Here is a 17,008-nt window from a genome sequence, read left to right as displayed (position 1 = left end):
AAGTACCCTTACCGACTGTGGGTTTGATTTTTTTTTTTTGCACTATTTTTTATTTTTTTTTGCCACACTTGAATGAATCTATTTGTATTATATAACAAAATATCAACCCAAGTCGCATTTATTTTATAGAGAAATATAGCACTAACACCTATCATACAAAATAAGTGTGAACTTAATGAGACCTGAGTTTATAAATCCACAAAACAACGACAACAACAACAAATCCTTAGAATCTTCAGTTCAGGGGGAAAAAAGTTCTGTAGACATTTTCAGACATTTTCAAGTGGTTTAATTGCATAAAAGTAGCCATTTGGGACTGTTGTGTGTGTGTAGAAATATTTGTTTATGGCTCTTTCCTAATAGCACTGATGCTTTGTGTAATCAAGCCTGAAGATTAAATCTCAATTCCAGTATTCCAGCTGTTCCTATATTATCCAGCAGAAGTCAAATTCCCTTCTTGACGCTCAATCTGTCCAGTTGTAGTATCAGATTACAGATTCAAAAGAATCTACCAGGTCTTGTGTTATGGTCAAATCAAAAGGCAATTCATTTTTATAGGAGCATGGAAAGGAAAACAAGCGTTACGAAACTTGGCAGCACACAGATCCATGGACATGTCATAAATTTATGGTGGGTGGAGCTTCTAGTGTCCTAACACATGTGAACTTTTTACCCAGGAGCTTTACAGCAAACATACAGTCATTAATCTTCTCAACTTTTCAGAGTGGTTTCTTTGCTCGTAACTCAGACTTCACTTTCATGCTTCAGTCAAACACACTGTCAATAGGGCAATGACCTCATGATCACACCTTATATAAATGTTCAGGAAGTAAAGTTTACCAAACCAGAGCTGTTCTACGTTACTTTACATGCTTGTAAGCAAAGGTAAACACAAAGTTCATGATTCAGTAGTTAAACTCAATCAAGAATGTATGGCCTATTGTTGATTTCTACAAAAAAAAAATTTAATTTGTCTCTTTTTCTCAAAAAAAAAAAGAAAGGCTACTATTGTATCACTTTTTAATAAGAATTACAACTTAATTTTCTACTATAAAGCGGCTTTTCAGTGTGTTCATGTTTTGAACTGGAGAACCACGTCAAAGAAAGCGGAGCCTACCTATTTCATCATCACCACGGACCAATCTCGAAGGTGTTTACCAGCTGGAGCGAACTTTTCCGGAAAGTTCACTTTGACAAACTGTTTCGAACTCCTAAAACAAATTCCATTTTGGCCTGATTTTGTTCAAAATGACGACATGCCAGTTCGTTCTTCGATTTCGCTTGAAGTACGTCAGGGCCTTAAGACCCTAAAACCCTAAACCGGCTGAGAAAATTATTTAAACAGCTTTGAGGCTCAAATAATACACAACTTTTGATAGATTTTTTAATGAAAGTACTTTTATCAAATTTAAGCTTCACATTTCTGCTTCTAAGTCCTCCAAAATTGGTCACATTCACTTCCATTGTGCGCACCTCAATGTGACCATTATTTTTGGAGGCATGCCACAAATGCTGTTGGATTGAGCTTAGCTTGTATTGAACTCAGAATATTCTTTAATTACCCACATTCTTGTGACTTCTCACAATAGTTCCACTTTTGGAGCCGCTGTCATAATAATACGTCAAGTAGCTTGCGTTTGAAAGAGAAGGACACACCTACACACCCACCTTCACTGCAGAAAGCTGCTGTAACACTTTGCTCAAAGAGATTTATCAAAAGCCCAGTCGGATTCATGTTTGTACAAGTCATGCTACTGTCAACACTTGCACAAAGACCAAAACTTCACCAGAACCAGAACCCCCATCCTCTCCCTTCAGGCTGGCAGTGAATCTTGTGTAAATTCTGACAGGAGCGAGCTTAAATCTGAGGCCTCCTCTGAGGCCCGGCATGTGTTTCTGCAGCGTGCTTTGAGGCAGACGATCTCTTCAAAGGCACGCTTTGAAATAACATAACAGCAGGTTGATTAGCTCCCATGTTCGGTCCACATCTTCATACATGGCACTGACAATCCTCATTGTCTTCTCTTTCGGGAAGATGAAAGCATTCTTCTGACAATCCCTCATTGAAAACAAATCCAGACTCTAGCAGCAGTAGCTTATCTGCCTCGGTCTAGCCCCATTGCTTAAGATTACACAGTGTCTTGTGCGTTTTTAATGCACATGTATTTTGATGAGGAGATTGTCATTTAGGAAAAACATACTGAAGAACAGTGCTTTTGTCATGGACATGAATAAAAAATGGAGTCATCGAAGGATTTTGCAAGCTCTGGATCAAGAGCAGTTTTTGACTATAATCTGTTTATTAGTTATCACTATAAAATAGCTCATATTTGATGTAATTCTGTTGCAGGCACGGCGAATGTCCCCAATCCTCACTTTGTCTGAATGTAGATTTTCTCTCTCAGAGGTAAAACATCATCAGCTACACATACTGCTGGCAGATTGATAATGAGGTTTCCAAGCTGTCCCATCTGAGGGAGATGATCACCGCTACAACTTGCCAAACGCATATCAAACGTTCCAAAAATTTGTCAGTGTTTTGCAGTGAGGTTTTTTCCCCCTCTTGGTTCCCACAGAGCCATTTTAATTGGATGTGGGGCTGCTGTTTAACTTCAGAAATAGAAAACAGCTTCTCTGTTCATGTTAACATCTTTAAAGGCTTGGTGAACGGACAGAATGGGGTGGTCAAAATCTGTCAATTAATTGTGGAAGCTTTGCATGGAGAAAATGTTCCTCTGTTCAAAATGCTGCTCATTAAATGCTTTTTTAGCTTGCTGATTTCATGGCATTTCGGTACAAAGATTCTGTTATAATTATGCGCTGTGGATTTACATGAAACCCTGTATACAGTTATGTTTCTCTGTTCACAAGTGGAGCCTGATGTGTTCTCTAAAGGTTTATGCCTACCTTCTTAGAGGCCCTAATTTTCCCCAAGGATGACAAGGTTCCTACAAATGAGAGTAACATTTTCAGGGGTGAAGAAGTTGATGTTTTATTCATGACTAATCTCTCTAATTGTGAGCCAAAATTTCCCCAGGGAAATTATCAGATAAAAATACAACTAGTGACAAACATTACATTCAACTTTTATTTTATAGTATTGCTTTTTCATTTATTTATTTGATAGAAAACTAAATATTTCCAAATGCAGAGTGGGACATCTGCATGATATTTTACAATCCTTTCTTCGTAATACTGGGAATATTTTAGGAGGTGCTGTTTTTTAAAATTCCATTCCTTTCTATTCATCTTCTGTTGTGACATCAACCCTTGAAAATCCTGGCCTCAAGTCTATGGCAGAAAGGTCATGAATTTGATAAGCGTGACATAGACATTACATGTAGTGCAGAAAAGTGAGAGGAGGATCTAAAGGGTCATTATGAGAATGTCATAATGTGTCCAGTGAGTAAAAGGATTTTCCAGCTGGTATTTCAGCCAGCGATAAGGCCGACAGGACTACATCTGTTATTTTTCCTCCTCCACTTTGCAGAGCGTGATTACCTGATGATGAGTTTGTGTACTCTTTACTTCACAAATCAGCTCCATTCAGTTTGAAGTCCTCCAGGCCTGAGAGGATTCTCAAGCCAATCAACATTTAGCACACTGATCAGTCGCTGGAATTTACTTCTCCAAATTGCAAGGAAAACTGTTCCAAAAAATCTCAGATAATTCCATTAAATTTTGCTCATAAAATTCAAAGATCATAAAATTTGGTGTTGCAACATAAAAAAATAAGATAAGACTAAGATGTTCCAAGTTTTCCAGTGCATGTAGATGTAAGTAATTTCCTGTTGATTAATTCATTGGCCGCTTGAGATCCATGAAGTGTTCATTTCCTTTGCTTGTTTTGCAGTAATCGGTCAGCTCATTTTTGGCTATGCGTTTTAAGTGTGTCTAAGAAGCAGTGATTACATGGAGGAATTAAGCTGTGATTGAATCTTCTAGTTTAACGTATTCGCCGCCCTTTTGCCATTTGCAGGAAACATTTCGAAGAGCTGTACTGCCAATGGCTGGACAGAAATAAACCCAGTTGTCGTTGCGTTCAACTGTGGCTACGACCTAAATATCACAGAGGATGGAAACATGGTGCGTATGATTGCTTTTTTTCTCTCATTTGTTTTGATTGGCATCCAGTGTGTTTTAATCAGTAACTAAATACATTTTCACAGGTACGAAATGCGCAATCAATCAAGTTTTCTTTTTTTAAGTTATATTGTTGGGCATTTTTGCCTTTGTTGGATAGGACAGTCAAAAAGAGACAAGAGAGAGGGGCACATGATCAGAAAAGGATCACGAGTTTGGTCGCCTGAAGTGCTGTTGCGCTATATGTCAGAACGCTGGCCACAAGACTATGGCTTCAACATCAATCGAGTTCACTATTAAATCTAAAATAAATCAATTAATACAATGTAGGGTAGGCGGCCAAAGGTTAAGACTCTTCAACCTCAGCTTGCAGTACCTGAATGTATTAACACATAGAGTGTGCTGTTGTTCCCTTATATCCTTGCTGTAAAAGCCTTGCTAATATTCAGACCAAAAAATAAAATTGAGTAACTTCTCAGGCCTGGACTCTATAGCACCTTTTTTAATGACCATGGACTGCCCAGAGGTCGTCTGACTGACATTTAAAGCAACCAATCACAGTTCGTTTTGTTCTGCGTCATGTTTACGCCGGGTTCACACCGCACGCAGAAGCGACGCGGAAGCGGCGCGGAACGGAGGCCGCTTCCTTTCGGCGCCCATGTTAACCTATGGTGTCGTTCACACCAGACGCGGAGCGCCGCGGCATGCCGCGGCCGGCCCGCGCCGTGAAGCGCCAGTTTCGGCGTCTGGTCTATTTTTTGCGCGAGCCGCGAGTGATCCGTGTCAATTTTCTAATTAAAATACCGCGAGAACACAAACAAACAGGGAAAGAGAGAGAGAGAGAGAGGCAGGCAGGAGTTGATAAGTGAAAATGGATGATGTCAAATTACTCGCACTGGGAAACAGGAAGAGGAAAATAGATTTAATAAATTTGAAGAAAGGATGTATATTTCAACGGCATATCTACACTAGCCTACTAGGCTACTACTGTCTACCATGGTATTCTCTCTCTGGCTGCAGGTGTGTCTCGACAACGGATTAATAAAAGAAGTGTACAAACTTCTTGGTTACAGAAACATGGTGTATTCATTTTATGAGGTTATTTACTTAACCATGATGTAAAAAATAGCTCTGAATAAACAACAACTGAGCAGAAGCGCTTGTCGACCTCGGCGAAGAATACGCGTCTGGTGTGAACAGGCACGCGCCGGGCCGCGCGTGATTTTCCGTTCAGCGCCGCTCCCGCGTCCGGTGTGAACCCATGTTTAGGGGTGTGAAAATGTAACATCGTTGTCCCTACAATAATAGACTGGTGTGTAAAACTCCTGGACATATTTTAAAGAGTTTATACCGCGAACTTTACATACTTCACATCCAGCGTTTAGTTGATCCTGATAAGCATTTATTATCACAGTTGTAAACACAACGGCGTCCTTTTTATATGAGAGGGTTCGGCCTCATGGCATCTTTGTTTCCAGGCGGACCGTTAAATAACGCGACACACACGTCTCCCGGACATCCTGTAGAATTGAACCAATCAGATGACGACTTTGAAAATCCTGAAGTGTTTTCAGTTAAGTGTGCCATATCAGACATTCAGCCAGCGGTCTGAGGCTGAGACTGACAGTAGTGGGGCTTCATTGCTGATTTAATCTGTGTTTGAATCGGTTGGGTAAATGATTCAATGACTCACTCAATGAATAGCTGCATTTCCACCGAAATAACCTGGAACAATTTGTCCCAGGAACTTATTTTTCCCCAGACCCGTTGCTGTCTGCGTTTCCATCACAGTCTAAAGTGGCGTGAAGATTAGGTAAATTAGTCCAGTGACATTGGAGTGCGGTCGAATAATGAGTTACTTAGTTTAAAAAATATGTTATATAGTTTGAATGTGTGTAGTATCTGGACATTTGTCATGTTGTCATTATCATTATCATGTGACCTATCAGCATAAGGTGCAGCGCTTTCCTACTACCTTTCATAACTCCTCTCTGTGGCCTCATGGTATCGTGAGGTGTCCTTTGGTATTTTTGCCTACTATATAGTAGGGAAGTAGGCATATTACTTAGATGCAGCCAGTCACTTGTTTTGTTTCTGAATGAATCTGTGTTTTGAACAAATCGGCTGAATTAATCAATAAACACAGTCTCTTTTCACCACCTACTGATATAACCTGAAGAAAGAGTTGGTGAGAAATACAAACCACTGATTTACAGACTGTCTGTCCTGAACACGCAAACACTAAAAAGCGGAGTAATTCTTAATGGAAACTTCTTAATGGAAGTTTTAATGGAAAATCTTCAGCTAAATGGCAGCTAATTAAACCAGCTATCCAAAACAATCAAGACTGTTGTTATAGTTATTATTCCAGTTCTACATATTAATCATTTTACGACTAATTGAGTTTAGTTGGCTATCATTCACATTCTTTCCCTCATAGGGTGAATTCCTGGGCTCTGTGAGAATTGGATACACCATTGGTCACACTGTGTCTCTTATATCCCTCATTATCGCCATCGTCATCCTGTGCTTTTTCAGGTAAATCCTCAAATACAACTCAAAATATACCATTGATGTGTTTTATAGGACAGGAGTCACAAGACCTTGGCTACCTATGGCTTTTGCCTTTCTCACAAGGACGAAACTCCCAATAACTCAAATTTGGTAGTTTTGTTGTCCTTAGTGGATGGCCACATTTTATGTGATTGATTCAGCTGTGATCTATCAGCAAATCAGTGTTCTGCTAAATCACACTGGTGTCAAGCCAGAAGACCTTGTTCAAAATGTCCTGTTTTATATCACATTTAGCAGTACATTGCAAAATGCACCAATTCAGCATTTGATTGGGTTATACACAGTTTCCATTATTGCACAACCTCCCAAACAAAATTGCTTGGTGGTTTGTAACCTCTGAGATGCAGATTTGCAGTGCACAGGCTTCTCAGTAGTAAATTAGTGAATGTAAAACACAGTGAATGTTCCGCTCAGTGACCTCAGAGGTGAAGCCAGATCTCAAGTGTATTGAACAGCTTCCTCTTTTGGCTTACATCACACTTAATTAAACAGGAACACAGTTCTTGAGAGTCTTGATATGTTTAAGCTCTAATACATAGTATACGAGTTTCCAACTCAGCTCTGAACACAAGCAGTGTGTTTGAACAGAATGAGCGGCTCTCCTCGACATGAACAACATATATGAATGAAGAACACTCTTTTGAGTGCAGATATGTACGGAAATTTCATGAATTGAGAATTTGATTTTATAAAATTATATATATACCGGTATATATATTTATTCATTTTTGTTCCAAATTATTATGCAATTGACATATCAGTAGGATTTTAGTATACAATAAACATTTAAACATTCATAATTTAGTTTTTCAAAGAAAGTGTTTGTTTGTTTGTTTGTTTGTTTTATTTCTTGAATCTTTTTAGATAATTGGGATCAATATCATTCTCAGACAGGTTTGTTGAGTATTTTGCAAGGTCTTAAATGGAAAGCCTACTTAAAGAGGTTTTTCCACATTATTAAGCAAGTCACAGTTCTCGTGCTATATGGGGTGGAAGAAAGATCTTTCTATGTAGATAAAAAGCATGAAATTGTGCAATGTCTTTCAAAAGGCATGAAAACAACTAATATTTTGCGAAAAACTGAATAGAGAAAGCATCAACTGTCGAAAGATTTGTGAGTGATTTAAAGCACAGAAGAACCCGATCAGATAAAGGCTTATTAAGGGAAGTGTCTGTCAAACAAATGAATTGTATCAAAAGGACAGCTATAAAAAAGCCACTGCTGAGCAGCAAACAGTTGAACGATTATGTGCAGCCTATTTTCAGTCATCTTTAGTCAGATGCATTTACATTCACATTGTGACTGTGCCTCAGAAGCAATCAACTCTTGCAGGGTAGATCGATCTCCTGTGGGAGGGCGAGGGCCTAACCGTTTCCTATTGTATGTAGCCCTTTTGTCTTAATGTATAAAATTCTGTCTCAAAGACATTGGGATGGGGGAGGTAACGTCCCCAATAACCAAAACAAGCAAGTGCGTTCCCGTACGAACCGAACGGACCAATTAACTGCGCAACATAAGATTTACACGAGCCGTTCCTATCGCGACGCTGATGATAAAATGTGCGACCCATTTTAATTCTATTGAGAATTTGCCATCACTTCTGTATCACTTCTATTTTTATTGTGGTAAATGTTGACTTACTTGTTATGACTAACTAATAATAGATTATCTGTCAAGGGAGCAGATTTTTCATTTCAACTGTGGCATGTTGTAGCAACCTATAGTTTCTATGCTATTTTTCATAACAAATGCTATAGATAAAAAGAAAGAGCAAAGTTAACATTGCTCAAAGCATGGTAATGATGAGCCATCAATGGTCTTGCCTGTGATTATCCTTATTGTAACAAATACTATAGTTAAACAATTAAAATAACTTTTAGAAGTCTGCAGTACAAGTTAGAATCAAGAGCTTTAATGTCTGGACCTTCTTGAATTATTGACTAAACAATTTGTTTCCCCCATGTATAATATGTGTTCTGCTAATAATGACAGATATTAGGCAAAACCTGGCAGATGACTGGAAATTAACATTGTCGATATTAAAAGTTCTTTAATAATGTGAAAAAAGTCTTTTAGTAGACCTGGCAAAATACTCAACAAACCTGTGTGAGATTGATACCAGTTGCCTAAAAAGATACAAGAAATAAAACAAACAAACACTTTCTTGGAAAAACTCAAATATGATTGTTTATTGTACCTAAATCCTACTGATATGTCACATGCATAATAATTTGGAACACAGTGTTTATGCAAAGCCTATTATGTAAACTTCAGCACTTGGTTAATTTTGTTTCTGCGTATCATTTATTATGTTGAAACAAACCACTGAGTCTCTTTCTGTCTTTGCTTTCCAGAAAACTGCACTGTACAAGGAACTACATCCATATTCACCTGTTCATGTCCTTTATACTGAAGGCTGTGGCTGTAATAATGAAGGATGTTGTCCTGTATGAGGTGGAGGAACCTGATGACTGCCACTATGGATCTGTAAGTGTTTTTTTAAGTAAGGTATCATGTAAACAATGGTTACAGGGAAATATGCTTTTTAACCAGTGTAATGTCCCGTGTCATAATGACGCCATTTCCGCGGTACCCTTGATTTCTGGTTTTCCGTTGAAACCATGGAAACACCAAAGACGCTTTAATATATTGTGAGTTTTATGAGACAGGTGAGCAACTCTTTGGATACCTTTTTCGACAGAAAACTAATTGTTATATAGCTCAACACGGTTAGTCTTATTGTTTGAATCTCTTGTTTTCTTGATTTACCGTGAATAACATGTTTGTACAATAGTAAATCAGACAACACTATTATGTCAAGTGGCTAACAGCAAAATCACAAAGAGCTTTATTTGTAGTAACAGTAATACAGCATTTTCTCTACCATACAATGTTTTAAATGAATTGCCATTTACCAGCACAGCCATCCAGCTTTTATTAATATGATATTCTAATTTTGATCTAGATTACTGCAGTGTGCAACAAGTGTCTCTAGCAGCCACGAGCGAACGCACAGAGTAACATTAGGCTATATTACAACTTTCAACACACTCAAATGTATTCTTAGTATGATTTTTTTGAAAGTAAAAACAAGTAAAACAGCGCTGCATTACCCCACAATTGTAATTCGTCAGATAAAGTGACCCGTGCCGTATGAGTAGTAATTCAGCATGTACGGCTTTATTAGAATGAAATAAAATAATGTGAATTTAAGTCATCAAATATTACTGTAACAAAGTTCAAGTTCAGGGCGGAAGGTGGCGGACATTAAACCTAAATTTAATTGTAAAATATGCATAAACAACAAAATGAAAGGAGCGTCAGCGACTGACTGCGGAAACGTAAATGTCCAAGTCGCTCGGCCCGTCCTGCTTCATACCGCAGTAACGTTAATAAAACTTTAATACATTAGCTGAGCTCTTAATACATTAACCCGTCGGGCGGCTTTTCATCGGCTGTGGAGGTAAAGACGACAACTCCCATGATTCCACGCTCATTCACGGCTTCATCAAGCTACGCTTTTGTTTTTGTTTTGAAAAAGCGACCCCTGTGGAGAAAATGAATGGGAATTTTACTTCCGTCCCAAGGCCTGACTGATGAAAATGTAACCTCTGAATTCTGCCATTGACTAATCAGAATGAAGTACTGCAGAGAGATATGTAATACAATGTGATATTCCAGTTATATTTACAATTATATTTCCTGGTGCACTGTAAAACGTATTAACTGTTACTATAACTGAACTAACAAAAATGACTAATATTTGTGTAACCTAATGTAAGCCAGTTTGATTTAAAATCATATTTTTCACTTGAATATTACCACATAAAGTACATTCATTAGGTTATATAGCCTAGGTGTATTTGGTTGCGTTCTATGTTATTTCTGCTTTCTTAGCTGAATGTAACTGCACCTGGTGAATGCAATTGATTTTTCCCCCTCTCAACTTAAGAAACAAACAACACAGACTCCACAATTGATACACTGTCAGGAGTAAATTGCTCTAATGTTTTGTCATAAGGTTTGCTCTTTAAATGTTGGTTGGTAAAGTGCTCATTAATCTCGTTTTGTGGCGAGGCGTAGCTGTGTTTGAGCAGTCCTTTAAGATCTTTGAAGAGTTTGTAAATGACCTCCCTCATCCGGATATGGTCGACGCTGTATTTACCCAGCATCGTGGCAGTGTTTGGCTTGTTTAGTGCCATTTTCATAGTCATTAATAGCATATGTGTTGTGCTCGGATTTAAAAAAAAAGAAAAAAAAGTGAAGTAATAACATTTAGTTAATAAAGATTTATTAGATAATAAAGTGTTATCAGAAAAGCTTACATTTTCGACGGCCTGTGTGTGTTAAGGTTTAATAGTGTGTTCTCTGTGTGTTCTCCTGTATAAACACTCTTCATCTGGCTCTGAGTGTTTTGAGTAGTCTGGACGCAGCTGTTGGCCAACAGAATATGGCACATCTGTCACAACAGGGTGCTCAAACACTCATGATGGCACGGTATCCCCTCCGTAAACACCCTCGCAAGGTCACAACAACATGTTTGACATTTAAGCGGCCCGTAGAGGAATCAGGCTTAGTTGGATATTGCCGTTAATTAAAATGGATTCGCTATATAGATTGTTTATGTCTGTGTGATTATTGCAATAATTATTAACACTTCTGGGTGATAATTACATGTAGTATATCTGAACAGTCAAGTTTCAAACATTAACAGACCAGCATGCAGAGTTCTTTATATGTGTTTACACTCTTTTTAATGCCCCTCTTTAGAAGTATTGCACAATGTTTCCTAGTGCCAAGCGCATGCAACACACCGACGCAAAGGCATTCCCTTTGTTTAAGTACATGGTAAACATGCAAGACCGCAGTTCCTGTTATAATATACACAAGTGCATAATAGTTCTAAACAAAATCCTCTCTGCATTTTACAGGTGGGCTGCAAGGCTGCGGTGGTTTTCTTCCAGTACGGCGTCATAGCCAGTTTCTTCTGGTTACTGGTGGAGGGTCTGTATCTGCACGCTCTCCTGGCTGTGTCCTTCTTCTCTGAGAGGAAGTACTTCTGGTGGTACATTCTCATTGGATGGGGTGTGTATGTGCATGTATCTCAGTGCCAGTGAAATTAAGATATATGGCCCCTCAGTCTCGTAACTCTTCACGACAGGAGAGAAACGCCTGTCAAATATGGATGAAAAATTGATCACTATAGTCAATAGGACCTTGTCCACGTACAGACTCGAGATTTAACAACTTAACCTTTCCATTGACGTCACTAAATTGTGTTGGAAAAAGTTTCACATCACATTTCTTTAAATGAAGGATTGTATAATGCGACAAGCAGGCGCCGATCGGTTTCTCAGGATCAATTAAGGGTTGAGGCTAATTGGAAATCCCACTTGTTGTATTGAATTCCTAATGGTTGTGTAGGCCAATTAAATAAGGAATCCCTGGAAATATGCGTCATTTATGCCTTCATATGTCAAAAATTCAAATATTGATCATATTTATAGTCGATATGTGTGTTACAGGAGTTCCCGGTGTCTTCATAACAAGCTGGAGCATCACAAAAGCTTATTTACATGATATTGGGTAAGTAAATGAAGCTTGTTCAGAGAACAGCACTTTGCTACTATAAAGCCATATAGAAAAATACTTGTTGTAGCCACCGTTACCTAAGAGTAACAAATGGAGCAAGCATGTAACTATTTTGATGAGTTTATGAGCAATTTCTGTCTTCTGCACACCTTTTGATTTTGGTGATAGTTACAGTATAGCTGACACTGTAAATTTCACTCAAGGCTGTTGTGAGTGCGCATTGTCAGAATTTCAGTCAACTCGCTCCGTGTCCACTAAAATTAATTCACATACACCGTTTTCTTCAGGTAAATCTTCCTTTAATCCAGACTCGTTAGTAAATTGAACAAATAAAATAAAATAAACAAAATATAATATTAAATCCTAAATATCACGGATGCGGTAAAGAAAACTGTGCGACTCCACTCTATTTCCTATAAAGGACGCTCAACCGCATCACTTACAGTCGCAATTCTTAAAGGGCCAGTGCACAGTTTTAACATATAACATATTTCAATGTAAATATAGAGAATATTTATCTAAATAGTACACACAAATAAAGAAAGTTTACAATCAAAACACAAATATTCAAATACTGAAATGCAACACATAATATGCAATAATTGTCACTGAACATAAGCATAATTAGGCTCCTACAGCTGTTCCTTGATGATAAATTACATGCGGTTATGGAGGTCAGTAGTCTATATTTAGAACAGAGCTCATAGGAGTGGACATTTGAAAATAATTGACGTGGATATTTTCTTCTTCATTGCCTCATTTAAAAAAATATATATTTGTTTTTGTATTAAATCTACATGTAGACTGTGGAATGCAACATACGTTCGAACAGTGATCGTCCACTTTTTTAGCAGCCTTGGGTCTGGAAATATTTTTCCAAATTAATTTTTAATTTTAAACAATTATTTAACAAAGAGTTTAAGAAAATAACTATATCAATCAGCTTTGTTTCAATGGTAAAAGTGACGTTTAACTCTTCAGGATTGACTCTTTTCACATGTCCGGCTTTCTCAGAAGCGGAAGTCGTCATAGTTGGGTAAACTTTTATAGCGGTGAATGAGAGAATACATGAAATATTTTTTTTGTGTTACCATTTGCTCAAATAGCACAAGAAAAAATCCACAAGTGTTTTCACATCTTTCAAATAGAGTAAAATGTATATAGATAGATTGATAACGGCAGTAACAACCTTACCTAAAGTCTTAAATGGTTTATACAGTATTGCTGAAAATAAATTTCTCTATGCAGAAAATGCATTAGAATTTTACTTGCAGAACCCAAATGTTTTGCTCCATCCCCGTAGATGCTGGGATTTTATTGACGATGATCTGTGGTGGATTATAAAAACCCCTACGTTGATAACGATACTGGTGAGTGACCGTACAGCAGCATTAAATTCTAATATGGCAATATTATATAAGCTAATATGGCAAGTGGTGAATGCAATATTCAAATAGGTCCTAATCTGTTTATTCTGTTTTTCTCTAGATGAACTTTATTCTCTTCATTTGTATCATACGGATACTTCGTCAGAAAATCAGTTCCCGGGATATTGGGAGAAATGAATCGCACCAGTACTCGTGAGTTTCTGTGTTAGACCATAGACACCGCAGGTCTTACATGCACAATATAAACACAAAAGTATTCCAACATATGCCATTTCTTTCAATTTACAGGAGAATTGCAAAATCAACTCTACTTTTGATTCCCTTGTTTGGAATAAACTACATAATCTTTGCCTTTATACCTCATCACATCGAGTCGTATGTGCGTCTGGTGTTTGACTTGATCCTGGGGTCTTTCCAGGTAGGCAGCAGGGGGACCGAAACATGTTTTACCCACAGCTGCACTCTTCTATAAGCAATTGCTTATCTAGTTTGGATTTCTTAAATGCCAATAGAATACTAAGATTGGCCACAGCAATAGACTCACCGTGGGATCTGCCAGCTTGCCTCAACCCCAGACATCACATGGCCAGTGATATTTATTCCCTCCATGTTTGTTATGCAGCTAGATGAAAAGGTCAAATGAGGTTATACAAAAAATGGCCTTAAATACATTAAACATTTGCCATCCATCTTTTTCTGAAGTCAGATGAGTTGAAATTGAATTATAACATTGATTTTGTGTCCTAAGATGGTAATTTCTTTCATTTGATTTATAATGAAAACTGATTCTGATTAAAACAGCATGAATGTCTATATAGTTTTTCAAAATTAGTTTGTTGCTAAATTATAAGGATTGAGTTTTGTTTTACATAAACCTGTAAAATATTTAACTATGACTTTTTTTCTTCAGGGATTTTGTGTCGCTGTGCTGTACTGTTTTCTAAATGGAGAGGTAATATGACCAGAATTTATTTATTATTTATGTTTTATTAAATCAGAGAGAATTGCACATGCCAGTTACACTGCCAGTCAAATGTTTGGAAACGCATGACTGAATTTGTTTCTTGTGATCATACAAATCTTTTCATTTTCTTTTCCCTGACCTCATTCACACACTGCCCAGGTTCAGTCTGAGATTAAACGAAAGTGGAGGCGGTGGCACATGCAGAGATTTCTGGGAGCCGATACCAAGTACCAGCAGCCCTCAATGGCAAGCAACGGCCTCAACTTCAGCTCCCAAATCACTATGATGACGAAATGCAGCCCAACCACACGTCGCGCTTCCGCCTGCGAAGATGACTTCTCCACCGTCTGAGTGCCGAGTGATGCTCCGTTTGTGACGGGACACAGAAACCAATGAATCTGTGCTGTACACCGCACCACCTCCACCATCTGCAGGGCGCAGCTCCGTCGTCATTCCTGTAGGAACTGCTCAGCAGGAACATGAGGGAAACCGAGCAGCTCAAGGCTTATGGCATGTGATGGTGGTCATAGTCATCATTTCAAACACATCGATCAGGAGGGAAACATGCGGGTAAAATGGACTCTTTGAGGTTTGATTGTGTTTCATTTAACTACTGACTCTGAACAGCAAATGACGCTGACTTTAGTACAAGGATGCGATCAGAGAGATTTTGCTGAAGAAGAAGCGTTTGATTCATGGTCCCCATCCATTGCCCCATTTTTGTGCACAACTCCACCACCACCACAGGCATTACTCTTAGTTGGGATCTGTCTGTTGTGTTTTCCTGTTTCTCCTGCTCTCATTATGCTGCTCAAGATTTGTCAGACTCCTAATAATCTGTAAAGCTGACCTTTTACGTCTCTTGTGACCAGGTTTTATTTGTATTGCCTTCCTTATTCCAGGAAAAAAAGTCATGTGATTCAGACAGACTGACATTCTGCTGCAATCCTGTTTTTGCGTCCTACCCATTTGTGTCATGTGCTTGCATGTCTGTGTACATGTGGACGAACACAAACGTCTCTCATTGAGAGTCATAAAAGCAAGCTTACTTGTGCAGCTGAAGTATAGTGCGTCATTCTATATGTTTTATGATAGTGATTTATAGTGTAATTGTATAGTTCTATGTTAACATTTACATGGGTTGTGTAACTGTTGCATAAAGACAATTGTATGAGATTCATTCTTTTATGAGATTGGTCTTTCTAAAGAGGATATTTAGTCCAAGATCTTTTTAGCTGTCAGAAGTACATGCGTATTGTTAGTCATAGTTGCTGGCATGAAAATGCTCCTGCATGTTTGCATGCACAGTTCTTTTAGTGTGAATAAGATGTACATTTAAGAGAAAATGTCCCTATAAGAGTGTCGTTGCTGTTTTTTTGAAAGTGTATTGTGGATGTTGTCATAGAAAGTATACAGATCAATTTTATTACATTAGGTCCTGTGTCTTTTCTATTAAATTATTTATTTTCAGTTATTTTTCTATTTAACAATCATTAACATCACCAATAAGCGATTTAAATTAGTTTTATTTATTTTTTTTAAATCAAACTCAATTTTAATAGGTAATTGCCTTCAAAGTACATATGTATATATCTATACATTCTGTATATATGTATAGCTTTGGGTTAAGCCCATAATGTCTAAACACAAAGCTTTTAATTGTCTCTTATTTATTGTTGGTCAGGGAATTTGCTACATTTTATCAAATGCATTACTTCATCAAAAACAGAATAAAGTTTTTGGCAGAATAAGGGAAGTTGTGTGTGGAGTGATGACAATGAAATGATGATCCAGAGTGGCGTCTTCGAAAATCTGCTGAGAAATATAATAATGAATGCATCTCTACCACAGTGAAGCATGAGGAAGAGTGTCATTGTGTGCGGAGCCTTTTTAGCTGCGGGTATTGGTAAAAAAAATCTGGTATTGTAAAAAGTAATTTAATGCTGGAGTAACAGGAGAATATTGGAAGATGGCTTGCTTTGCTCAAGGAAAAAGTTGTCGTCTAAAGAGGAATGATCAGATGTTATTCTTTTAACAAGACAACGCTCCTGCCCAAATTGCAAAGACAAACAGGAAGTGGCTTGAGAACAAGTCTGTCAGGCTCATGTTTTGGCCTCCGAGTCCAGATTTGAACCCTATAGGTAAGACCATTAAACAACCAGTTCATATTTTTTGGTTTGGCCTATTTTATTTATTTGTTTTTTTTTGCCCATGATGTATAAAATATATATATAAAAATGATAACAAATGTTATTTTTTCCCCTGTGGTAGGTAGCCTATTCATATATACACAGGGGTCACAAAACAAGCTGAACACATTGTATTAATTCTGGAATTAAATCAACCACAATAGCAAATGTTTTCATTTATTGTGGATTTCAGATTTCTCCTGAAGTAAAAAAAAAA

At 37.7% G+C, this 17,008-nt stretch overlaps 1 protein-coding gene across 3 annotated transcripts in view; it reads left to right on the top strand.

Annotated features, from left to right (window-relative positions):
- vipr1a (vasoactive intestinal peptide receptor 1a) overlaps positions 1–16,357 on the top strand; it is a 56,577-nt gene extending 40,220 nt beyond the window's left edge. For all 3 annotated transcript variants that reach the window (XM_079612323.1, XM_079612321.1, XM_079612322.1), the window contains exons 4-13: positions 3,980–4,086; positions 6,524–6,621; positions 9,013–9,145; positions 11,590–11,743; positions 12,184–12,244; positions 13,554–13,620; positions 13,739–13,830; positions 13,927–14,056; positions 14,549–14,590; positions 14,762–16,357. In XM_079612323.1, coding sequence (XP_079468449.1) covers positions 3,980–4,086; positions 6,524–6,621; positions 9,013–9,145; positions 11,590–11,743; positions 12,184–12,244; positions 13,554–13,620; positions 13,739–13,830; positions 13,927–14,056; positions 14,549–14,590; positions 14,762–14,953 — 1,076 coding nt within the window. In that variant the 3' untranslated portion in view covers positions 14,954–16,357. The remainder of the gene's footprint in view (positions 1–3,979; positions 4,087–6,523; positions 6,622–9,012; positions 9,146–11,589; positions 11,744–12,183; positions 12,245–13,553; positions 13,621–13,738; positions 13,831–13,926; positions 14,057–14,548; positions 14,591–14,761) is intronic.
- The last annotated feature ends 651 nt before the right edge of the window (positions 16,358–17,008 follow it).

This window comes from Phoxinus phoxinus, assembly GCF_949152265.1.
Source record: "Phoxinus phoxinus genome assembly, chromosome: 5".
NCBI classification, from domain to species: domain Eukaryota; kingdom Metazoa; phylum Chordata; class Actinopteri; order Cypriniformes; family Leuciscidae; genus Phoxinus; species Phoxinus phoxinus.
This window is presented reverse-complemented; position numbering and strand designations above follow the sequence as displayed.